This window comes from Equus przewalskii, chromosome 13 (genome assembly GCF_037783145.1).
Source record: "Equus przewalskii isolate Varuska chromosome 13, EquPr2, whole genome shotgun sequence".
Taxonomy (NCBI): domain Eukaryota; kingdom Metazoa; phylum Chordata; class Mammalia; order Perissodactyla; family Equidae; genus Equus; species Equus przewalskii.
Window position 1 is genome coordinate 34,736,268 of NC_091843.1, and position 26,511 is coordinate 34,762,778.

At 40.1% G+C, this 26,511-nt stretch overlaps 2 protein-coding genes and 1 long non-coding RNA gene across 6 annotated transcripts in view; 2 read left to right on the forward strand and 1 right to left on the reverse strand.

Moving 5' to 3' along the window:
- LOC103550704 (protocadherin gamma-C4) overlaps window positions 1-15,688 on the reverse strand; it is a 172,275-nt gene extending 156,587 nt beyond the window's left edge. Inside the window, exons 1-2 of one of the 4 annotated variants that reach the window (XM_070570588.1) lie at window positions 15,366-15,688; window positions 11,626-11,714 (exon numbers count right to left, since the gene is read on the reverse strand). In XM_070570588.1, the coding sequence (XP_070426689.1) occupies window positions 11,626-11,628 (3 nt within the window). In that variant the 5' untranslated portion in view covers window positions 11,629-11,714; window positions 15,366-15,688. Of the gene's footprint in view, window positions 1-2,961; window positions 5,633-11,625; window positions 11,715-15,171 lie in introns of those variants that run through there. The other 3 variants (XM_070570585.1, XM_070570586.1, XM_070570579.1) reach the window with 3 other exon arrangements.
- On the forward strand, window positions 3,287-6,523 carry LOC139075293 (uncharacterized). Its single transcript, XR_011525530.1, has 2 exons — window positions 3,287-3,400; window positions 5,031-6,523. It is a non-coding gene; the product is annotated as an uncharacterized lncRNA (long non-coding RNA).
- Window positions 15,689-15,698: 10 nt separating the features above from the next.
- Window positions 15,699-18,051, forward strand: TAF7 (TATA-box binding protein associated factor 7). Its single transcript, XM_008519694.2, has 2 exons — window positions 15,699-16,010; window positions 16,383-18,051. The coding sequence occupies exon 2, from the start codon at window positions 16,470-16,472 to the stop codon at window positions 17,517-17,519; it is 1,050 nt and encodes a 349-aa protein (XP_008517916.1). The 5' UTR covers window positions 15,699-16,010; window positions 16,383-16,469; the 3' UTR covers window positions 17,520-18,051.
- The last annotated feature ends 8,460 nt before the right edge of the window (window positions 18,052-26,511 follow it).

Sequence of the window (26,511 nt, forward strand, 5' to 3'; positions counted from 1 at the left end):
TTCTATTGCTTTATCATCAGAATTCCTCCCTGTTTGAATTTCAGTAATTTATACTCTGTTATTTTTCCTATTATTTTCTTTAAGTTTATGCTGATATGTTTTTTGCCTTGTTTGAGTGGTGAGATAAATTCACTTATTTTAAATCACTTATTTATTGTATTTGTTTATAAATTTACCCCTACTCTTTTAGCTGCATTCCACAATTTTTAATAAAAAATATTTTAATTTTTGTTAATTTGTAAATAGTTTTTATTTCCATTGTGATTTTTTAAATCCAAGAGTAACTTAGGGGTGTAGAGTTAAACATCCAAACATTTTTTTTCCTTTTACTATTTTTAAATGTTTGTTTTGTGATTTTTTTTCCAGCTTTAATGAAGTGGTAATTGACAAATAAAATTGTAAGGTATTTAAAGGGTATAATATGATGATCGAATATATGTATACATTGTGAAAGGATTACCCCGAGTTAATTAAAAGATGCATCACCTCACATATTTACCTTTTTTGTTTGTGAGAACATTTAATTTTACTTTCTTAGAAAATTTCAATTATACAATACAGTGTTATCAATTTTAGTCTCCATGTTATACATCAGATCCTCAGACTTTATTCATCTTAGAACTGAAAGTTTGTACCCTTGTACCCATTTCCCCACCCCCCAGCTTTGTGATTTAAGTACATCCTACAAGGCATGTATATTATTGAAATTTTGGTACTTTGAAATTTGCTCTGCCTTTTTCTGATGACTATGTGGTAAATTGTTGCAGATTTTCCATATGCTCATGTAAAGAATGGTTATTCTATATTTGTTGTGTACAGGATTCTATACAGATCTATTAGATCAAGCTTATAGATTGTTGTTCAAATCTTCTGTATGCTTAGTTATTTTCTGCCTGTATGGTATATTATTTCTTATGGAATTGTGTTAAAATATCCTGCTATTATTCTCAAAGGTCCAATGTTTGGTGATGGGAGCTCATAATTTTTATATCTTTTGATTATCTTTTTATGATTATGATCAGTTCATTTTTAAAAATCACTATTAATGTTTGTTCCCTTAAACACTACTTTACTGGTATAATATTCACATGACTGCTTTCTTTTGTGTGTGTGTGTATATAGATATATATCTTTATTTTCACTATTTCAGTGTAATTTTGTTTTAAACTTGTGTCTTGTCAGTAGAATATAGACGGACTTTAAAAATCATCCAACTTGGTAATCTATGTGTTTTAATAGGCAAACTTAGCTCATTTATATATACACAGAAGCAAAATTTTAAATTATAAGAGCTAAGAAAATTGAGAATTAAAATAACATGTTATTAATTGAGAGTATACTCTTGGTACCAAACAGGAAATAAAAATAAAAGTCTACATGTAGACATACAGCAAGAATGAGAGAAATTTTTAAAAAGCCATCAGAGATAACAGACATTATCTAAAAAATAACGATGATTTGTTGACTGAAAATTTCCCATTAGCAACAATAAATCCAAAAGACAATGTATTTCAACATTTTGGTTTGTACATTTATTTTAAGTGGAAGAGCTTTTTTCTCTGTCTCTTCTACTTTCTCTCCCTCTCTTCCTCCCGCCTGGATTCAGCACTCTGTCTCTAATGGCTTTGAAATAGTTTCTATCTGAGCCCAGGTCCCAGGCCATAACTAGGTCTTTTAATGGTTCTTTCATGGTGTGCAGCAGTGGAATTCTGAATATCACAGCTCACATCTGAGACCTGGTCCTCATTTTCTGAAGCCAGCATCTGTACCCACTTCTCTCCTTTAGTCTGCAGCTTGCAACAAGTTATGACCATAGGAACTGGTAGGCAGCACTTTTATGCAATTTCCCCTTTTAACTAGCTGAGAGGCCTAGCTGCTTGTTTCAGATTCAAGCAGTAAACCTGGCTCAGGTCCCTTGTTTAGCCTGAAGCACTTTTGTTCCGATTACACTACTGGAACACTCTCATGACTTTCAATGCCTGCATCTAGCCAAGACTAGAACTCCCCAGCTTTAGCCTGGCTCACCACTTTCTGCTCCACCTTTGGTCCATTTATATATTTATCTTTTATTTGTGCCTTACTATGCTTTTGCTTTCCTCTTTTTATATTTTATTTATCTCTTTAATTATTGGAGCAGAGTAACTATGTCAAAGCATGGACTTACTCCCCTACGATGCATTTCTTGATTTTTGTTAGTCATCCATTATGGCATAATATACAAGTCAGGAGGCTTCAAAACTATTTCTCAAGTTGCATAGTAAATTTTCTGTCATTCATTTTATTTCTCCATTTCATATGTTACTTAAACATTTGATGTTCTTCAGCATGCACAAAATATCTCAAAATAAAGGGCTAAGATATTTAACAATAATTGAAATTTGCAGCTTACATGGATTTCCATAATTTTATATTATCACAACTAAAAATACTACTTTAGACAATCTTTACCTTTTCAAATGTCCCCAAATAACACCTTGACAGATGGCATCTACATTAAACTTAGGGATAAATTAGGAAGTATTTATAACTTAAGGAAATTTGAGAACAGAATTAGTCATGTAAATATTGCTGGACTTTTTCTAATCAAACCCTATCCTTGCCAGATAAGAAACTGTAAGCCCAGAAAAATAAAATTATTCAGTCAGAGGCAAGCAAGACAATATTAGAAGCCAGACCTCCTTGTTTCTGATGCAGTGCTCTTTCCACAACCGGGATGGCACCTCACACACACTCTTCATCCCAGCCACCTGCATTATGATTAGTTACAGTCTCCTTTTCAATGAAAGAACGATTATAAATATACCTGGATATAAACACTTAAGAATGATTTCTCAGGATTTGTAAATAGAAATCTACAAAGATACATGGGAAATAGAAGAACCGTGAGTAATAAAGAGTGAAAGCAAGTAAGCAAACTCAGAAATTATTTTTATCTAGATAAATTTACTACAAAAAGTTTACCTGAGAAAATGTTTCCTTTTTGTCTTCAAGTAAAGACTGAGGTGCCGATACAAAATCCTTTTTCTCACCGCTCTCCTGGCTGAGAAGCGTGTCGGCGTAGTTGGGCTGGGGGAAGATCAGGTGACTCTTCCGCGAGTCCGCGGTGAGGGAGACCTCGTGGGAATAGGTCTGCAGGAAAGCGCGCACTCCGTCCACGCCCACAAAGTGTGAGGCTGACACGCCCGCCAATACACCTCCGGAAGCCTGGAGCAGGCGCGATGTGCGCCAGCGCCGCAGTCTGAGCACCAGCAGCACCATCACAAAGGCGAGAAAGACGCAGGAGACCGCGGTCACCGCTACCACTAAGTATAGAGTGAGGCTGGAGTCGTTAGGTCTGGCAGAGGGTTCGAGGCTGCCCAGGTCGGCAAGGACGTCTGGGATGCTATCAGCCACGGCCACGGTGAGCGTGACAGTGGCTGAGAGTGGGGGCTGGCCATGGTCCTGGACGGCCACCACCAGGCTCTGCTTGAGCGTGTCTCTGTCCAGCAGGGCCCGCGAAGTGCGCACCTCGCCGGTGTGCAACCCCACTGTGAAGAGCCCTGGCTCACTGGCCTTGAGCAGGCGGTAGGACAGCCAGGCGTTCTGGCCTGAGTCTCTGTCCACTGCCACCACCTTGGTCACCAGGTAGCCAGGCTCTGCAGAGCGGGGCGCCAGTTCCACGCCTGTGGAGCCATCAGTGGGGAGGGTGGGGTACAGGATCTCAGGGGCATTGTCATTCTGGTCCAGCACAAATACGCTCAGCGAGACGTTGCTGCTAAGTGGCAGGTCCCCGCTGTCATGTGCCATCACCCTCAGTTGCAGTTCCCGGAACTGCTCGTAGTCAAAGGATCGCAGCGCATACACAACGCCTGTGTCTGAGTTGATGGAGACATAGGAGGATAGAGGCGCCGCCTGGATGGTGTCTTGTGCCAGGGAGTAAGTGACTCGTGCATTGTCATTGCTGTCGGCGTCGTGGGCTGTCACAGAGAAGATGGAGGCTCCTCTGGGGTTGTTTTCCAGAATGTATGCAGAGTAGGAGTCTTGGGGGAAGGTAGGGGGGTTGTCGTTGATATCCATCACTTGCAATGAAATGTGCATTTCAGTAGATAGAGTCGGAGTTCCCTGATCTGTTGCTGTTATTGTGATGTTGTACCTGGCAGTAAGTTCTCTGTCCAGTGTTCTTTCTGTCACTAAACGGTAATAATTATCAAATAACTTTTCTAATTTAAAGGGTAGATTTTTAGGAATGGAACATATAGTGTGACCATTGTCTCCAGAGTCCTGGTCTTGCACACTGATAAGAGCAATTACAGCCCCAGGAGGAAAGTTTTCTGGGACTGCAGTGGTGACAGAGGTGATGGTCACCTCTGGGGCATTGTCATTTATGTCCAGAACTTTGACCAACACCTTAGCTCTGGCCATGAGGCCTGCACCATCCTGAGCTTGAATTTCCATTGGATATATTTTGTATTCTTCAAAATCCAGGGGTTCTTTATTTGATATTTCTCCTGTGTAAGAATCCAACTGAAATATCTGGGCCACTTTGTGGTCTATGTTATGAAAGGAGTATGTTACTTCCCCATTGGTTCCTTCATCTGGGTCGGTGGCTTTTACTATGAGCAGACAAGTGCCCAGTGGCACATTCTCTGGTACACTCACGTGGTACTGTTCTTGAGTAAACGCCGGAGGGTTGTCATTGGCATCCACCACCTGAACACGAATGCGGAGAGTTCCTGAACGGACTGGGTTGCCCCCATCAGAGGCGGTGAGAAGGAGGTAGTGGACAGCTTCTTCTTCCCTATCCAGGGGACTCTGTAGCACCATCTCTGGGTGTTGGGACCCATCAGCTCCCTGTTGCACATCCAGAAAGAAATGAGGGTTGGAGCTGAGCTGGTAGCTCTGGAGCGAATTCATACCCACATCAAGGTCTTGCCCAAAAGGAAGAGGGATCCTGGTGCCTGGAGTGGTTATTTCATTCATTTTAAATTCCACTTCCTCTAACTGGAATTGGGGAGTGTTGTCATTAATATCAATTATTTCCACTTCAACAGGGAAAAGCTTCATTTTATCCTCTACTAAGATGCTGAAACTCACCAGACACCGTGCGCTCTGAGCACAGAGCTCCTCCCGATCTAGCCTGCCCGCGGTGGTCAAGCTGCCACTTCGTGCATTCAGAGCAAAAAGCTGCGTCCTACCTCTGGAGACGATGCGGACTCTCGGCTCATCCAGCTCCTGGGGTTGTAGCCCCAGGTCTTTGGTGATGTTGCCCACGAAGAAACCTTCATCTGTCTCTTCTGGCACCGAGTAGCGGATCTTCCCGGCCTTGGCTTCCAGCAACAGCCCCAGAAAAATGAACAGCAGGACCAGCCTGCCGCAGCCAAGCAGCTTCACGGGAATCGCCATTTCTCTCTGGCTTCGTAGTTTTCTCCTAGTTCCGGTACCAACAGTACTGTTTCTCTGCTCTTCTGAACCTAAATTAACCCAATTTCCAGGAGAATTCAGAGCAGAAAGTGGTCCAGAAGGAGGGTCTGGGCAGCCTCAGGGAGACCGTTTTCAAACTGGCGGTGACGGAGGTTCTAAGCAGCTCATATTTTTTCTTTTTTCTTTTCAGGGCTTGTCTGCATGCGTCTGTGCTGCCTGTATCTCCCAGACTGGTGAACAGCGGCACCCAGAGTCCTCACCAGTTACTGCACTCCTAGATAATACTCATGAACGTGATTTATCTTTCCTTAAGTTTTAGTTTATTGACAAGGAAATAGTTAAGCATTCTACTATATATGTATGAAAAGGAGAAGCTACTATGTTCATTTAATTAACCATATCTAAATGTTGCTAAATTTCAATATACAGTAGAATTCCAGTATTCCCAAGCTATCTGCTTTCCCTGTTTGCTATTCAGGGAATATCACAAAAAGGACAAAATCATCCTTCTACGTCTTCTGTAGTATATCTTGACCACCTGATAATTTCCCAAGCCACAGAGGAGAGCAACTTCCCTTTGACTGGAAGATAAAAATCGGAGGGAAAAATATACTTTTAGAATGTACGCTAGACTTTAAAAAATTGAACTGCTCCTTTCCTTTCCATTGTGCTTTGAACATTTATCAGAAACCTTGGGATTTTGAAGGACATGTTTTATCCCTATCCTTACTTTTCCTCTTTTTCTGAAGTGTCTATGTATTATGTGGATTTTAAAAGACCTTTAATACGAGTTTTTTAAAGAACTTTAATTCACCCAAAGGTAATATATTTTGAAAAAAATTATACCAAACTCTTGGAATTTTACTGGAAAAATGTCACACGAACATCTTACAGACTTCAAATTTAAGAGACAAACGAGGTAGTGACATTATTTTTCAAAATTGAAAAGAAAAAGGCCACATCTTTATTTTTAGACAGGCTTATTAGGATAATATGTATTCTCCTACAATCACACAATATTTTCTCTAAAAGAAGTTGCTTTTCTTAAAAAGCAGGATTTTAAAACTAGATTGCCTTCCTTCTTTTACTCATTGCAAAACTAGTAAAAGATTCCTAACTAAAATGTCTCAGGCTTAGAGTGATTTATTTATCTTTACCAAAAAGTTAGGGGAAAATGTTCTCTGCATTCCAGAGGTTGACATTTTTCAGGACAAACTGGGCCAAATATTGGCAGCCACCCTATGGACAACATGAGAAGGGTCTGGAAAATGAGGAAAGAAAGGAAACAATCAAAGACCACAAGAATAGTTCTTGGAAAGAGAATTTCTGTTCCTGTATAATCAAATCTATAGTTTCTCAGCTTCTCAAAGACAAGTATATAGAAACCAAGGGCAGAAACTTAGAAAGTTCAATATTGCAAGGAAAGAACTCTTTAGCAGGAAACATAACATAAATTAATAGGCACAAAACTCTCCCCAAAGGAATTGTCCAGGTTAACGAGACAAATGAAAATATACACAGAAACCAGCAAGTAAACTTGTAGAGTTCGTACCCCCAACCCCCACCGCCAACAACAAAAACCAAGCAGGATTGATTTACAACAGGATGATATTTATGAAATAAAAGTGTTAAAACTCACACGTATACATTTGAATCCAATGTAATATTTAAGGCTTCATTGCTGGCACTATAGAGAATATCCAGTTGAAAGATGTTTCCTGAGTTAACTTGAAGAAATTAAGATTTTGCAATATCTGAAGTCAAACAAGGGTTGCAGGAATAGGGCAAATCTCTCTCCCTGAAGTGGGAGCAACTACAAATCCATGCTTGGACCAGAGACTAGGCTGAAAGCTGGGCTGGGGAAACATCAAAGGTGCAGGGTGATGGGCGGAGTCACTGTGAGGAGGAAGAGCACGGAGATCAAGGCCAAGGCCACGACCAGCTAAAACTAGCTCTGCCTGGTACCTGCCACCAACAGCAACTCCTGCAAACTGTAGGCAAAGACCAGGTACATCATCATGACTGTCACCACTGCGCACAGTGACCAGCAAGCCCTGGAGAGCAGTGTCTCTGTTACTTGCAGCACCGCAGCACGCATCTCACTCTTGTGCATCCCCAGGTTGAAGAGTTGGATTAGGTGGTCTGAAGCATGTGATAGGACAGGCAGGCATTGCATTCTAGTCGGCATCCACTTTGGTGACCAGGTAAGCAGGGCTGTGCAATGCGTGGTGCTGCATCAAAGAGGGATGCCACTTCCCGCTGCAGTTCCTGGCATAGCATCCTCTGTGCATTTTCATGGTGGTAGTCCACTGTTACAGGCAGGTTCAGGATGACACTGAGCCCAGTCAAACCCTGGTCACAGGCCCATAAAGTCAGCTCAAAGGTAGGCTGCAGTGAACACAACTGTGCTCTGCGCTCACTGATACATGCGACAACAGTGCCCACAGTGCTGGGTCACTGGTCAGGAAGAAACAGGAGGCACACAAGGCCCCAAGTTGGGGTCAGACTAGACACCCAGCTGAAAGTCACCCACACTGCATTATAGTTCTCAACCTCCATTTCAACCAGGATTCTGAAATGGGCTGTTAAACTGTCTCCAGTCTTCTCTTCTATCCCATGATGTACCTCACTCTTCAAAATCAAAGATGGTGCTGTCATTATTGAATGGTAGATATATTCTGCATGCCCTGTGAGATTGTGTGGAAAGTGCAGAACTCTCCCTTAAAGGGTGTCATCTAGGTCAGTGGGGATCACCTGAAGAAAGCAGATGAGGAGGTAGAGGGCAGGTTCTCCTGCAGGCAGACTCTGCTGTACTCCTGTGGCTCAGTTTGGGAGGACTGGCTTTGGCATCCAAGACCAGAATCTTGCCCTGAGCCGTTCTGTCCCTTCCCCACCATGAAGCAGCACCGCTCCTCTGGTCCAGATTTCTCCAATTGCAACCAGAGTATTTACTGGCCTAGTGCTCTCTTTTACTTCTGGGCGCAAGGGAGATGGTTACTGAAACTACTCTGATAAATTTGTACAGAATTACTTGTACGGTCCAAATCTGTTGTGGTTTAGGAGTAAACTTTGCTCCTATTAAGATGTTTTCCAGAATTTTCAAAACAAAATGTCTGTACTAAAAGCCATATGTTATTTATATCCAGGATGAATACCTTTATATGAAAAGCATTTATAGGATTTCCAGTGAAGATTTCAGAGTCAAGGGGCCCAGGGTCTTCCTTTGGCATATCCGCTAGATCTATCCTGTCATTCTCAGTTCGTCCCTGCTCTCTTCGCTGGCGATAAAGAGAGGCTTCTCAGCACTCACTCACGGTTCTTGCCACGGAGATGCAGATCTTTGGCGAGATTCCCCACTTTTAAATTCCTGACTGTCTCTTCCGGAAGTATCGCATCTGCTACGTAGTTCACTAGGTTGAACAAAGACAGCAAGAGGGGAAACAGTAATCCCTGCGCTCTGCGCACCTTCCCTGTGGAAGACTTCTCCCTATTTCTTCTCGATGCTGCTCCTCAGATCCGAATACACCTCACTACGGTGGCTCCGAGACTACAAAGGTGAGCTGGGAAGGCAGCGCCTCATTTGCAGTCATTAAACATCCTGACGTTCCTGACCCAGATATTTGGACCAGATTCCGGGAGAGAGAGAGTGCAGAGTCGGCTCCTGATGTGTTTCTCCAAAGTCTGCGGAGATCGCTGCGTCACAATCGTCAGAGGATTGCCTTGCTTCACTCTAGCCACGGATTGGCCGACAGCGGCACCCAGAGGCCCAGTATGTATCTACCGCATGTTATTTCTGAAGGTCTTCACAGGAGACTCTATGTATGTATTTGCTTTATTTCCGGGACTCATCTTAGAATACCAGCTAGTTTAGTACAAAGGCTGCAAGTCATTATTTCATTTTGACAAAATGTTAATAAAATGATCTTTCCACAAAATTTAAATCAAACGTCTTAACTTATTAAAATGCACATTGACTTAAGAATTCTTACAGAATTTTCCCTCTTGACATTTCCTTTTGGAGATGACATACTATTGAAGCTTCTTTTTCTTGAAAATTTTTTACTCAAGAAATTATCCATTGTAAAAAGAATTTTACATTACAAAAAGAAATTAAATTCTCACTGTAAATTCTACACAAAAAATGTTCACTATGAAAAGGTAGAAAATAATGATAAAAATTTAAAGTCACCAGTAATGGCATTATATAATTACTGATTCAGAGAATTTATATTTGATGCTTATCCATACTTTTGAAGTACAGAGATATGTTTTTCTTTTTTTATTGTGGTAAAATACACATAAAATTTACCATCTTAACCATTTTTAAGTGTACAGTTCAGAGGTATTAAATACATTCATGATGTTGTGCAACCATCACTACCATCCATCCTCAGAACTCTTTCCATCTTGTAAAACTGAAACCTTTACTCATTAAGTGATAACTTTTCATTCTCTCCTCTCTCTAGCCCCTGGCAAACACCATTCTACTTTCTGTCTCTATGATTTTGACTACCCTAAATACCTCATATAAGTGGAATCATACAGTATTTGTCTTTTTGTAACGGGCTTATTTTACATGCATAACACCCTTAAGGTTCATCCATGCTGTAGCATATGTCAGAATTTCCTTCCTTTTTAAGGCTGAATAATATTCCATTGTATATATATACACCACATTTTGCTTATCCATTCATCTGCTAGTGGACACTTGGGTTACTTCTAACTTTTAGCTATTGTCAATATGCTATGAACATGGGTGTACGAATATCTCTTCCAGACCTGGCTTTCAATTCTTTTGGGTATATACCCAGAAACGGAATTGCTGGATCATAGAGTAATTCTATTTTTAATATTTTGAGGAACCACTGCACTGTATTCCACAGTGGTTGTACAATTTTTCATTCCCAACAACAGAGCACAAGGGTTACTCCACATCCTTGCCAACACCTGTTATTTTCTTGTTCTTTTGATAGTAGCCATCCTAACGGGTGTAACATGCTATTTCATTTTTGTTTTTATGTGCATTTCCTTAACAATTAGTGATGTTGAGCATCTTTTCATGTGCTTATTAGCCATTTGTATCTTTCTTGGAATTACATATATATTATTATAACCCCCCAAATAATCAGCTCTTTCATGGATACTACTGGTTGCCTCTATAGACTGAATATTTGTGTACCCCTCAAAATTAATATGTTGAAACCTAATCTCCAATGTGATGATATTTGGAGGGAGAGCTTTTGGGAGGTGATTAGCTCATGAGGGTGGAATCCTTATGAATGGCATTAGTGCCCTTGTAAAAAAGGTTGTGGAGAGTGCCCTCATCCCTTCCACCTTGTGAGGTTACAGTGAAAAGACTGCCATCTATGAACCAGGAAGCCTGCCCTCACCAGACACCAAACCTGCCAGCATCTCTATCTCAGACTTCTCAGCCTCCAGGACTGAGAAATAAATTTCTGTTGTTTACAAGCCACTCACTTTATGGTATTTTGTTATAGCAGCCTGAAGGGACTGAGACAGTTGCCCAGGCCCTTTCCTCGCTTCTAACACTTCCATTTTAGTTTAGGTGTCCACCCTCCCTGTACCTGAGGGGAAGTTGAACATATTCAGAGCTGTAGTAGGTTCTGATAGATCTAAATCAATAATTGGAATCTGAGTCCTCTTGTCAGTGTTTCATTAGGAATATAGGCTTAAAATAATAAGCTTACAGCAGGGTTTCTCAACCTTGGTACTCTTTTGAGCCAGATGACTCTTTGCTGTGGGGGAGCTGTTCTGGGTATTGTAGGCTATTCAGCAGCATCCCTGGCCTCTACCTACTAGATGCCAGTAGGCCCTACCTCTACAGTTGTGATAATCAAAAATGTCTCCACACATTACCAAATGTCACCTCTTCCCCACCTTTTGTGTGCATGCGTATGTGAGGAAGCTTGGCCCTGAGCTAATGTCTGTGCCAATCTTCCTCTATTTTAGGTGGGACACCACCACAGCATGGATTGACCAGCAGTGCTAGGTCTGGGCCTGGGATCTGAACCTGCGAACCCTGGGCCGCTGAAGTGGAGCAGGTGAACTTAACCACCACACCACTGAGCCACTCCCCTCCCCACCATTTTGAAAAATCACAGGCTCAGTGACTATTATTGAGCCAGGGATAGGTACATGGCTTAAGTTGGTCCAATTGGATTGAAAGACAGACTTTGATTAGGAGGAGCCACACTGTGAACTTACCATAGACAAGTAAGGAAGTTCTCCAGTTACTGTTGGCAGGTTTCTTGTGACCACAGACTTTGGAAGTTTACAAGGAGATGAGGGCAAAGCTGAAATAATAATAGAAAAAGTAAAAATAAATGCTCCTTCTCTAAAATTTGGAAGAGAAAAACAATTTATGAAGCCTATGATTCTATCACGCCTAGAGGCAGCCATACTTCTAGAACTACACTGTCCAACACAGTAACCACCAGCCACATGTGGCCACTGAGCACTTGAAATGTGGCTAGTCCAAACTGAGATGTACTGTAAGTGTAAAACACACACAAGATTTTGAAGATATAGTACAAAATAAGAACATAAAATACATCATTAATAATTTCTACATTGATTATATGTTAAAATGATAATATTTTGGATTATTATGTTAAAATGTTACTGAAATTAATTACACTTGTTTCTTTTTGCCATTTTAATGTGGCTACTAGACAACTTAATATCACATATTTGGCTTTTTTTTTTTTTTTAAAGATTGGCACCTGAGCTAACAACTGTTGCCAATCATTTATTTTTTTTCTGCTTTATCTTCCCAAACCCCCCGTACACAGTTGTATATCTTAGTTGCAGGTTCTTCTAGTTGTGGGATGTGGGACGCCGCCTCAATGTGGCCTGACGAGCGGTGCCATGTCCGTGCCCAGGATCCGAACCCTGGGCCACTGCAGCAGAGCACGTAAACTTAACCACTCAGCCGTGGAGCCGGCCCCTCATCTGTGGCTCTTATATTTCTATTGTACAGAGCTGACCTAGGCTACCTGGTTTTTCAGATAATAGATTTTCGTATTGTTTAAACCAGTGCAAATTAAGTTGGCCTTCTTTTCTATGGAAAGCATCCTATTTGATACAGGAGACTGCTACATTTTAGTTAACCTACTTTTTACTGTTTATATACTAATACAACAGTATGTAAATGTACTTTTTTGGGGTTTTTGCTATTTCCTCACCCACATAATTTTCCATCTCAAAAATATATTGGGGCCGGCTGTGGTGCAGGAGTTAAGTTCGCACATTCCGCTTCTCAGTGGCCCTGGGTTTGCCAGTTCGGATCCCGGGTGCGGACATGGCACTGCTTGGCAAAAGCCATGCTGTAGTAGGCGTCCCACGTATAAAGCAGAGGAAGATGGGCACGGATGTTAGCTCAGGGCCAGTCTTCCTCAGCAAAAAGAGGAGGATTGGAAGTAGTTAGCTCAGGGCTAATCTTCCTCAAAGAAAAAAATATATATATAAGCAGGGCTTCTCTCATCACCTATAATTTTTTTAACTTCCATAGTATAATGAACTTAAAAGTTTATCAAAAGTTTATTAGAGAGAATTTTAAAACATACAACATCAGCTTAATGTGACACTCCTTTATCATAGGTAGGAAGTCTTTGGAGGACTTATTACCACACTGGGGAATTTACTGATCTCCCCAAATCTTTGGTTCACTTGTATCACAGATATTCCATGGAGCAACTACAGGAGTGTAGTTCTTTCCTCAATTCAGAGTGTTTATGTCTAATGATTTTGATAAATAAAAACAACTGGATTTATTAATAGACATTCAGGTAATGGTGATGTGGTAGAGCCCTTAGGTCTTGGTTCCATGCAATTTCCCCTCAAAAAAGAGCATTTAGAGCCAGCCCTGATGGCCTAGTGGTTAAAGTTCAGTGTGCTCCACTTCAGTGGCCTAGGTTTGTTTTCTGGGTGCAGAACCACACCACGCATCTGTCAGTAGCTGTGCTATGGTGGTGGCTCACTTAGAAGAACCAGAAGAACTTACAACTGTACACAACTTTGTACTGGGGCTTTTGGCAGGGAAAGAAGAAAAAAGGAGGAAGACTGGCAACAGATGTTAGCTTAGGGTGAATCTTCCCCTGCAAAAACAAAACACAGCATGTAGAAAATGTGTTAATCTCAAAAGCAGAAAATATGTTTCAGGATTGAAAGAGGTAGATACTTTAAGGGAAACTTCAGTTAATCCTTTTAATTACCTCTGACAATTTTCTATTTAAAGGCTTACTAACTAAAATACATCATAATTTTGGCAAATCAGAATTGCATAAAATTTATCTCCAGTTACTTCTGTGACAAGGATTATTTGAGCATCATAAAACTCACAGGCAATTAAAATGCAAAGCAATATTTGGATTATTTTCATGAATAAGCATGGTCTCACATTTTATATAGTCAAATAAAGCATTATGCAGAGGCTAGCATGTTAAACTCACATCTATAAAATAAGTAAATCAGGTATAACTAAGGGACAAGCACATTGAAAAAATTTCATCTTCAAAAAGAGGAAATAGATCATCCTGGAAATTAGAGATAAATTGGTGAACATTTTTCAACACATTATAGAACAGAGAGAACTAATATACGGTTATCTGAAGAGCATAATTTCTCCCTCAAACTTAATATAAAAAAACCAAACTGCTGTCAAGCCATTTTAATTTCCTCCAATGATACACAGTATCACAGTTTGCCTAAATCAGAGAGCACACATTCACACACACTATTGGCAAACCTCTCTGCTCATAACAATTGGCCCTGTCTTTGACTAGAGAGTGTTTATAAAGTGGCTCTATCTTGTTTTAAGGTGACACAGAATGTATTTTCTCTTGCAAATTACTGTAGAAGTTAGACTATACGATCTTTCTAGATGGGTCAATTGTTTCATTCGATTAGAAAATATTTTGTGTGTATCTCTCATGTTTTAGTACTAGGCACTGGGCCATGATGAACAAGACAGAAAACTCCTGATTATCATGGAGCATCCAATCTGGGGTGAGGGAGACAATAAGTATACTAAGAAATACAGCAAATTTTGAAAATGTTAGTCACGTTTTAAGAGGGTTCTCTCTAATTTAGATGGCAGTTGTTAATATTTTAGAGGAGAGAAATTAAATTTTTTTTTTTTAGGAAGATTAGTCCTGAGCTAACTACTGTCAGTCCTCCTCTTTTTTGCTGAGGAAGCTTGGCCCTGAGCTAACATCTGTGCCCAGCTTCCTCTACTTTATATGTGAGATGCCTGCCACAACGTGGCTTGCCAAGGGCTGCATAGGTGTGCACCCTGGGATCCGAACCAGCCAACCCTGGGCAGCCGAAGGGGAACGTGCAAACTTAGCTGCTGCAACACTGGGCTGGCCCCAGGAATTAAATTTTTAATGACTTTGATGCTCTACCAAACTGATGTACTGAAAATAAATGGATATAAACAGGAATAAGTGGAAACTGTTACATAGTTAGGCCAAACTACTATAAATACGTGTCGAAGAATATCTGATTACCCATAGAAGAGACAAGCAGAAAACAGTTATTAAAACAGCAGGAGTGGAATGAAAACAATTCCCAATTTAAAAATTACTGGCAAGCGAGTGGCAGGTAGTAATACTTCAGTTAAATTCTAGTTCAATCAGACCTTTTGTCTATCAGACAACTCTGTCCTAAGCGAACATGTGCCTCCGGAAGAACACTTACTTCTCTGTTTACATTTCTATCTAAGTTAAACATATTAAAAAGAGAAATCACCCTTGTTCCCTCGGGGTCCTTCAAAACGGAAACAGACCCTGAGGCATGGGTCCCCTCCGGGTATTTTCATAATCAACAAAAAAACACAGACTTAGAATTAAATAGTAGGCAGCATGTCCTCCCCACTCCGCTGATCTGGGTACTTTAAAATCCACTGTATGCTTAGTTATGTATCGGCTCCATATTGGATATACCCTGGGAAGCATCCGAGCTGTTTCCAGAAGCAAAGACGCTTTCCGCACGGACGCCTTATTTCCGGAAATCACCCGGAAGCCTAGGAGCTATCCCGCCCCACGGCGATCGGTAAAAGTTCTGGCTTAGCCACGGGGGTAGCGGCAGGACCTAGGTCTTTCTTACAACCGGTTTCTCTAAACATTCTCAAACCAACAGCTGTTTATGAAACACTGTCACTTTTAACGCGTAGAACCCAGTTCTCGCGAGAAGACAAATCACGCCGGATAGCGTAATTGCGCCACTGCGCCTGCGCGCGCTAGGACAGCCCGTACTTCCGCCAGAGTCGGGCTGTCACTCACAGCCGTCTCCCGCCTCGCGCCGTGACGTAGAGAGTCTTTGTCTGCTACGTTTGCAACTGCGGACGGAGGCGTGCGGAGCTGCGGGACTGCTGAGTTTGGCGCTCGGAGCTCGGGATCTCGGTGAGCTTTCTTGCTGCCCGTCCTGGGCCATTTCATTGATAAGCAGTAGCGGATCGCTTTGCCAAGAGCCGAGAAGAACAAAAGAATCAGGAAGGAGACGCTCGGCCCCGGCCGCTTTGCTCCGGGTGGCTTCCTCATCCGCTCGGTCGTGTCCGGAGAAGCTGCGTTTATACTCGTCACTGGATTGTAAGTACCCGAGGCGAAGAGAGCTCGCTGCGCCCTGCTTTTTGAATATCTTTGTTCCGGGACATTTTGTGGATTGGGAGTGTCTCCTGGGCCTTAGTTTCTGTGCCGAAAGTCATTCCGTAGGAGCCGCCATTTGCTTTCCTGCTAGCTTGCTCTCTGCATTGTCCGGCAGCGGCATCTAGAGGTTGGAACTTGGCATTGCAGCTAATAGATCTAAATGGACTTAACTGAATGAGCCGTTGTTGGTAGCACCTGGTATTCGGGCACAGCATATTTAGAAAGACTTGGGGCTTAACTAAAAATTAAGACAAAATAGATGCTTAGCTGCTGTTCTACTTAGAACTCTTTGTGATTAAAGATTTCACTTCATAGCAAACAGGTCTTTGTAACTGCTGCAATAGCTGGAACTTTCTAGTGCAAAAAGTGGTTGTTGGAGAAGTGAGTCTCAAAGATATAAAGATGAGTAAGAGCAAAGATGATGCTCCTCACGAACTGGAGAGCCAGTTTATCTTACGGCTACCTCCGGAATATGCCTCAACTGTGAGGCGAGCCGTACAGTCTGGTCATGTCAACCTGAAGGACAGACTGACAATTGAATTACACCCTGATGGACGTCATGGAATCGTCAGAGTGGACCGGGTCCCACTGGCCTCAAAATTGGTAGATCTTCCATGTGTTATGGAAAGTCTGAAAACCATTGATAAAAAAACCTTTTACAAGACAGCTGATATCTGCCAGATGCTTGTCTCCACAGTTGATGGTGATCTCTGTCCTCCTGTGGAGGAACCAGTTGCTGCTGCTGATCCCAAAGCAAGCAAGAAAAAGGATAAGGACAAAGAGAAAAAGTTTATATGGAACCATGGAATTACTCTGCCTCTAAAAAATGTCAGAAAGAGGAGGTTCCGGAAGACAGCAAAGAAGAAGTATATTGAATCTCCAGATGTGGAGAAAGAAGTGAAGCGGTTGCTGAGTACAGATGCTGAAGCTGTCAGTACTCGTTGGGAAATAATTGCTGAAGATGAAACAAAAGAAACAGAAAATCAAGGCCTTGATATCGCTTCTCCAGGAATGTCTGGCCACAGGCAGGGCCATGACTCACTAGAACATGACGAGCTTCGGGAGATATTCAATGACCTCAGCAGCAGCAGTGAAGATGAAGATGAGACACAGCATCAGGATGAAGAAGATATAAACATCATTGACACTGAGGAAGATCTGGAAAGACAGCTACAGGACAAGCTAAATGAATCAGATGAACAGCACCAAGAAAATGAAGGAACCAATCAGCTGGTTATGGGAATTCAGAAACAGATCGATAACATGAAAGGCAAGCTCCAAGAGACACAGGACAGGGCAAAGCGACAGGAGGATCTCATCATGAAAGTAGAAAACCTGGCTCTCAAGAACAGATTTCAGGCTGTGCTGGATGAACTCAAACAAAAGGAAGACCGAGAAAAGGAGCAGCTTAGCTCTTTGCAAGAAGAGCTAGAATCACTGCTAGAGAAGTGAGAAGAGCTTTGGTATTGAGTTTCATTCCTTTGGTCAATATTAGAAGAGAAATCTTGGCTTTATCACCTGGACTAGATGTTACAATTTTGCAGCAGTTCCAGTTTCCTCTACTGCCTTCTGTTGAGTTTGTCTTACTAACAAATATAAATGTGAATTGCTGTTTCATTTGTTTCTCAGAACTGCTTTGTTAAGTGTTTATCCTGTAGGAAGTGGGAATGTATAGACAGATAAGTGATTGTAGGAAAGCTGTAGGATTAGTGGAGTGAACAGTTCAACCTTGGTGATCACAGCTTCACTGCAGGACTTTGCTGCTGTTTCTGCATTTGCCAGGAGCTACTGTTGCTGCTTTGTGATGCTGTATGAGATCAATAAGGAGAGTCTAGTCTGGAAGCAGTGAAGCTAGTTTGCATATGTTTTCCCGTGCAGTAGCTATTTTCCCAGTTATACAAAGCAATTTTCTACGTGTAGAGTTACAAACTGTTTCTTAAAGTTGTTTTAACACAATAAATAAAAGCAACTAATTTTCACCTCATAATGTGTCTTCCTCTATTTTAGGGGTAGTGGGTATCAGATCCTCTTGTCAGGTGGTTTCATGTTGGGGTTAAATGACTGAGCAATTTGATCCTACTTTGTAGGGAAAGAAGCAATTATGTTGGGTTTTAAGAAAAACCAAACAGCAGGGACAAAGAAATTGGGAAATGTCATCTTTGCATTATATGGAGTTTTCAATCCACCTGCTCTATTTGGAAGTTAGGGAACACTAGGTACAGAATCTTTCTAAACTACCCTAATTTTTGTACCTGAAGGTCTATTTTTATCTTTTTTTTTTTTTTTAAAGCACTACACTCATCTTAATAGAAACAAGCCTACCCAGTACTGTTTAGTCATTCTATTGGTTTGGATTAAGGTGGTATTTCTAAATATTTTTAACTTGATTTTGGCAATTATTTAATAATATTCTGAGAACTGAAGTGATTTGTCCATATCAGTTCATCGAAATTGCTCATAAAGGAAGTCAGTACTATAGTCTGATATTTCAAAATTTCTTAAACACAATTTTTATGTTCTTAAACTTAGCGTTTTCTAAAGATTCTATTCTGATGCCTCACACTTCAGCTGTTTTTGAAAAACTAGTATTAAAATTTACAAAATGCAGAGTTGCATTCACTTCATTTCTGACAGATTGGTTTATAAAGAAAAGCTTTGGTTTGAAAATATTAGCCTCGTGAAGCAAATATTTAAAGCCCATTTTAATGTATTTGACAAGAAACATCAGTGGTGAAATGTTAAAATCGATTTTCTACACCTCTCAAGTTTACAACTATACATGCCGATGTTTGGAGACCTCACAAAATGAATTACTCTCACATTATCTGATCATCATTTTTCTTTTCACAAAACGTTTTCATAATTTTAAGATTTTGACACAGAATGTGGAGGCTTCAGCAAGGTTTATCTCAATATCTAGGCTTTGGATTATTTCTTGAGGTTTGCAAGTAAGAGGCAAATTTTCTTAGTACATTAGAGTGTTAGATAACAAATTCTCCTGTTTCAATACATTTGGTATTTTGCTGCACTTACCAGATTGACACCTGAAAAACGCCCACCATATTTAGGTTTACAGTGGGTCATTTATGAAAATAATTATTCTTATGAAGATCTCAACACTAGTGATGGCTGGGTTCCATCAATAACGGGAAGGAGAGGTGCTGCCTACAGTCACAAAATGGTCTAGTGCTAGCATTACTCCCATTTCTGTTTTTAGCTCTATGCTGATTCTGAAATCCGTATTTGTAAGCCCGATCTCTTCTGAGCTTCAGATTTAGTATGTTCAGCTGTGTAGTGTACTCAGTGGTAAGCATCCTTCAGGCAACTCAACTCTGAATGTTCAAAGTGGGACTCATTATTTCTTCCTTTCCTTGGAAACCTGCTCTTCATCCTGTGTTTCATGACTCAGTGAAAATAAGTGGTACTACCACCCATCGCAGTTGTTGAAACTAGAAACTTAACCCATAACCTTGGAATGCACCCCCTTACTACTGATTCTGCTTCCTAAAAAGCTTTTCAATCGCACTACTTCATCTGCACTGTCCTAGTTCAAGCCATTATCTCTTGCCTAGCAAATGGCAATAGCTTTGTAATTGGCGGGGGGGGGGGTGTGTGTACAAACATTTTCTTTACCATCCAGATGAGTTTTTTGATCTAGTCACCAAAGTGATCTAAGATAGATTTGACCATGTCACTCCCATGCTTAAAACCCTTCAGTGGTACATCATTGCTTTCAGGATTAAGTTTATATTCCTTAAAAAGACGCGCATATTGTAAGTGCTCCAGTTACCTTTTCGGCCTCATCTCACCATGTCCTCTCGCTATTTTCAATCCACGCTGCACTTATTTCCATTTTTCAAGGAATTTAATTACTCCTCTTCCTCTCCTGGGCCTTGGAACCTTTTAACAAGCTGTTCACTCCACCTAGAAGACTCTCCTTTATTTGGCCAAGTGCTCCTTAACCTCTAGTTCTCAACCTAAATAGCACTAACTCCAGCAATGCTTCCTTGATCTCCATCTAGGTTAAGCAACTCTGTCATGACTTTGCTTGTACTCTGTTTCCCTCGCATTCAACAAATACTTATTCTGCCAAACAGCAGACACTGGACCTGAAATACTGAACTAAACGGTGAGTGTCTATAATCTTATGCATTCTCTAATAGTCTACTGGGATACTGTTACGCATTTATTGTAAATTACCCGTTGCTCATATATTCCCTAGGCTGTAAATTCGCTGAGAGTAAGCACTTTGGTTTGTTAGTCACTGTAAACTTACTAAAGAATTGTAAAGAGATTAAAATACCAAGATTGAGATGTAGTGCCTGAGTTTGTATCCTAGTTCAGTGACCCATTAGTTATGTGATCTTAGGCAAGTAATTTAATCTGTTTGCATCAATTTCCTCATTTCTAAAATGGAGGTGATAGTATTACCTACCTCATAGGGCTGTTGAGTTGATACATATAAAGGACTTAGAACAATGCCTGGAATATAGTAAATTAACAATAAAAGCAAACTATTATTGCCTATTTAGTAGGGTCTGAACAGGGATTAAATAATCATTTGAATTAAAGAGTGATGGAAATGATAGAAAAGTATGTAAAGAAACAGCTGTTTTAAGTGTTGACTGATTTCAAATTAAAGAATCTTTCTAAATCAAAGTTATAAGTTACAGCAGAAACAAAGTTTGCTTCCAATATATCTTCAGCATGAACAAATTGACAGCTTACTACTGTAGCTTTACTGTTTTTTGCTTGATTTATTTATTACTTAGCCTTGCATTAATATTAAAAACTTCAGAATGAAGAGTAATTATCTGTTATATAAACTTCAAAAGAGAAAGACTTAACTGAAGAAGATTTGGATCCATTTCCCTTCAAGTAAATCCAATTACCAAAAAAGTCACTTCTCACAGCTCCCTGGCCTAATGAGTGTGGTGTGTAGTTAGGCTACAGTTTTCAGTATTTCTGAGTTCATAAACAGAAGTTTTGAAGAATTTTTTTTTTCAAGATTGACACCTCAGCTAACAACTGTTGCTATTCTTTTTTTTTTTTTCTCCCCAAGTCCCCCCAGTACATAGTTGTGTATTTTAGTTGTGGGTTCTTCTAGTTGTGGCATGTAGGATGCCACCTCATTGTGGCCTGACGAGCGGCACCATGTCCACACCCAGGATCTGAACCAGTGAAACCCTGGGCCACTGAAGCAGAGCTTGCAAACTTAACCACTTGGCCATGGGGCCAGCCCCAAGAATTTTTTTTTCCTGCTTTATCTCCCCAAAGCCCCCTGTACATAGTTGTATATCTTAGCTGCAGATTCTTCTAGTTGTGGGTTGTGGGACGCCGCCTCAGTGTGTCCTGACGAGCGGTGCCATGTCTGCGCCCAGGATCCGAACCCTGGGCCGCTGCAGCAGAGCGCGCGAACTTAACCACTAGGCCACGGAGCCGGCCCAAGAATCTTTTTTAATTAGTGTTTTAAAATGTTATAGAAATAAAAAAAGACTCACTGAAAAAATTCAAATAATGCAGAGATTTTACCAAAAAAAAAGTTAGTTTCACACCAACTTTCTAGGGTAAACAACTGTTAACATTTTGACATGTATCATTCCAGACCTTTATTTGGGGTACCATTAATTGTATACATATATGTAGTTTTGTAAAGCAAAAAATATGATTTTGTTATAGACACTATTCTAAACCTTTATCACTGGAAAATGTATTATGAGTATCCTTCCTTATCAGCATATGTAGATTTATTGCTTTTTTTATGATACAGATTCCTTCTTAATTTTATCCATTCCCCTATTGCCAGTCCCTTAGGTCACTCCATTTTAAATTTGCTATTACACAGGATGCTGCAATAAACATTCATGTCCTATGGCCTCCATTTTGCATTATATCTATAGATGAGGCCAATGGGATCTTTATATTCAGTTTTAGATGTCATAAAGCCTGACATTTTGAATTTGGAGATGAAATGTTTATTTGAGATGGAAAATTTGGGCAAACCATGACAATACATGTCTCTGAAAGACTGTTTTGAGCTCTGGTTTTTATCTGTTTATTTCCCAGTAAGAATCCTTTGTGAAAACAGACTAAGAAGGCTGCTCACCACACAGCAGCCACACTGGTGGTCTTTCTGTGCTTCAAATGCCAAGCTCTTTCCCACCACAGACCTTTATTTAGCACTTAGGGTTCCTTTTTCCTGAAACGGTCTCCAGATATTCTCATGGCTAGCTTTTTCCATTCAGGCCTTAGCTCCCACCTCACTTCCTCTGGTAATCCTGTCTGGCCACTCAGTCTAATTGCTAAGGGGGCATGTGATTTGGGTGTTCTCGTCTTGTCAAGAGTTATGGTCTTCATTGAGAAGTTGGAAGTTCTTTTGCTGTTATTTTCTGGTATGTATGCTTGGGAGGACATGTGCTTAAATTTAAAACAGAAGCATCATTTTGGTTAGTTAGAATCGAGAAAAAGTGGTTTCAGTTGCTTAAGACTGCCTATTGTCTTGGGCAGTGTTATACTATATGCTGAGATCTCTTCTCTCCGAGTCCAGCTGTTTAGTTAAATATATTTCATGGAACTTGATCTCTATCTCTACTATTTGTGCCACTATGCCTGACAATTCAATGAAGGTATACACCATTTCCCTATTAATGCCTTCTTGGTCCCTGGCCCTGGTGTTAAGGAGCATGGTTTCCAATGTGATATTTTCTTTCAAAATACTTTTATTTAATGGAACTGGGACATACTGGGCCATTGTTGTTTACATTATCTTTAGTTTGGATACGTGGGCTCCTCCAGATCTGAAAGTTTCATTGTTTGATCTCTGGTGGTCACAGATGATGAAAGGATTGTTCTTCCTTTTCTTAATTGTTCTGTAAGATCAGTTCTATGATGTTCTCTCTTTTTATTCTAATTTTCATAGAAATAAGCATTGCTTTCCAGATTATAGTTTGCAGAAGATGTATTTCCATACTGAAGTTTTCTTGAATTAGGAACTCATGCCAGGTAATAGTCTTTTGCTGATTTTAAGGGATGTCTGAGAAAACCTGTGAACTGTCACTGATATCTAGAATTTCAGTATCTGCTTGGTAAAATTGCAGTGGATTTTGAACAATTATTCGAAATTTAAAAGGCCTTGGGTTATTTCACCATATATCTTTTCATAATTTGTGATACCACTGAAGTGTATGATCCCATTGTCTAACCTTTACATGAAATGCATTCTACCTTCAGAGACAATGCAGACTCTGTCCTGAGACAGCTCTATTCTGAAGTTCTTCGCTGTTTCTCATGAGAATGACTTGTCTCATTTCAGGTGCACACAAGGTCCCAGAAAGAATGCTCAGCAGAACAAGCAACCCCTTGCAAGGGTAGTGTCACAACTCAGCCATTTTCAGATCTTTTTGAAGCTTCCTCAAATTTCTCTACTATCTCTGCTTCAAGTTCTTTTTCCTATAACAGCCTGTATCTTGACTTCTATTACTAGCAGGTGTATGGTCAATGTAGCATATTTCAAAAAATTCTGTTCTTCCCTTGCCCAGGATGTTAGCAGTATCTATATTGTGCATCTCCTTTTGGAACAGCCAAAGGGGAAAGGTTAGATGTCTCTCTTTTATCTCCTTGCTGGATGAACAGCTAAATTCAGAGTACAAAGTAAATTATGGCACTAATTTGAGAGAAAACTGAAAACAATGCAGTTCAGTATTGATTTGGAAGATGTGGACTTCTACAATATATTATTGTTTTACTGGGTAAATGCTCCTTGCATACTTCCTATTCTCTGTTCTCACAAAATTTATTCACCTGGCCCCATCCTTTTTTCATCCATTGAGGAAACTCATATCCCCTTCCTATCTGTATTTACACTACCTTTTCATACTATTTTACTGTACTTTTTAAAATGCATCTAGGAAAACATATTTCTAACCAGAAAAAATAACTTTTCATGGGTGTCCATACAACTGGGATACTTTTTTTGCTACATTTCCTGGATTTACTTCAGTTTCCTGCATGTCCTCAATGTCCATCCTTCCTATTCACCTGAAGCCTGAGAGTGACATTCCCATGGAAATTCTTCTCTCCCACATTCTCTCCAGTCTTCTCTAAGATCTTTGTTTCCCTTTAATTCTCACAGGTACTGTGGTAGCTAGCCTCCAAGATGGCTCCCATTGATTCTTGCCTCCTGGTGTCAATGTCCTTGTGTAGACCCCTCCTGCACTGAATAGGAATCTCCTGAGTAACCAATAAGATGTTGCAGAAATAATAATGAGTGACTTTCAAGGCTAGGTCATAAAAGGCATGTGGCTTCTGCCTTGCTATATCTTGGATCACTCACTCTGGGGGAAATCAATCACAATATCATGGGGACACTCCGGCAGCCGTACGGAGAGGTCCAAGTGGTGACGAATTGAGGCCTCCTGCCTACAGCCAGTAGAACTTGCCAGTCTTGTATGTGAGCCATCTTGGAATTCATCCTCCAGCCCTACTCAAGCCCAACTGACATCTTGACTGCAACCTCACAAGAGACCTCCAAGCCAGAAATATCTACCTAAGCCACCCCTGAATTCCTGACCCACAGAAACTGTGTGACATATAAATGCTTGTTGTTATTTTACATCACTTCATTTTGGGGTAATTTTTTGTGCAGCAATAGGTAACCAATACAGATTTTTGGTACCTAGAAGTGGGGTACTGCTATAAAAATCTAAAATCTGGCTTAGAAATCAGGTCTTCAGATTGAGAGAAACTACTTTGGAATTCTGGACCCACAGAAACCGTATGATAAAAATAAGCAGAGTTAAAGTGGAAGAGTAGATAGATGGAGAGCCTTCAACTCTTAAGTTCAAGGTCTGATATTTGATGTTGGTATCCATTGGAAGCATCTATGTGTCTTTTTAAAAATTGAGATATAATTGACATAACATCAGTGGACACTTAGGTTGCTGCAATGAACGTGGGGGTGCTATGTGTTCTTGATCAGAGAGACAAAGTAGAGAAAACCGTGCTTAAAGACTGGCAATATGTGTGTATCAGGAACTGTACCCCAAAGAGATCCAGTGTAGAGATAGCCTAATATGGCTGTTCATACAGCCAAAGTAGAAAAAACAGCAATGTAGCGCTTACTCATTTATTTACATGGAAGATAAAAGATGTAAAATACTTTTTTTTTTAAAGTGAGTTAATGATAGGTTACAATCTTGTGAAATTTCACTTGTACGTTAATGTCTGTCAGTCGTGTTGTAGGTGCACCACTTCACCCTTTGTGCCCACCCCCCACCCCACCTTTCCCCTGGTATCCACTAAACTGTTCTTAGTCCATATTTTTAAATTCCTCATATGAGTGGAGTCATACAGAGATTATCCTTCTCTAACTGGCTTATTTCACTTAACATAATTCCCTCAAGTTCCATCCATGTTATTGCAAGTGGAATGATTTTGTTCTGTTTTGCAGAAAAGATGTAAAATACTTTTTAAATGCTACTGAGGCAACTAACACCTTTACAGTAACTAACTTTAGTTACAGTTTTAGCTCTCCATAGTGAGATGGTAGTGCAAACAGAGTACATGGTATGTCACTGGACTTGGAATGTCTTGGACTTTCTTCTATTTATTACAGCTATGATAATGGGCTCCCTTAAGGAGTACACCTAATGGCCAAAACCACTTCTAAGTCACTGGGATGAATGTATAGTTGTCCATTTCATTTGGTATTCAATGTTTATTTGTAGACTTACTTTGATTCTTTAGGAGGCTACAAAGGTGGATTTCTAATTTGTGTTAGATGTCTGTGTAAAGTCTACTTAATATATTATTTAAATAATTTCTGCTACCATTTAGTACTTAGTGCAGCAATACAGTGCTAACCCAATCCCGTGAACATAGCCAGCACTCAATAACTATTTGTTCTATGTATGTTTTTCATGGTTTAAATGCATGTTCAACCAAAAATAAGATTATCTCTATCACTCTTTAAAGTGGCTAATACAAGTGTAGTTACTACTACACCGTACAAATTTTTGAAATATTTTGATAGGAAAACTAAAATCTCCAAGTCCAATTCCTGAGATGATTACTAATTTGGTTTCTCCAAAACATAGAAGTGAACTTAATGAAAAAGCAGTTGATAATATATTACACTATCCTGCATCTTGGTGTGTTTGTAAAAACTCAGTTTGTGTTTTTAAAAAGTAAACAATGAACCAGATATACATCAATTGACAATCAGTGGTTATTAAAATACTGAATGCACTCTAGATAACTTTGATAGGGCCTCCACCATAAGTATTAAAATATGCTTTTTTTCTCTGACTTTACTGAGAGTTACATCAAAACATTAAAAAAAAAATCCCTAAAATATGACATGAAGGATTTAAAAATCCCTTTCTAGTTTAAAATGGCAGATTGTGCTCACATATCTCTTTTCTCTATCAAAAATCCTGCCAAGATA

Coding starts and splice junctions, on each gene's coding strand:
- TAF7 (XM_008519694.2), top strand. CDS start 16,470: ATGAGTAAGAGCAAAGATGATGCTCCTCACGAACTGGAGAGCCAGTTT.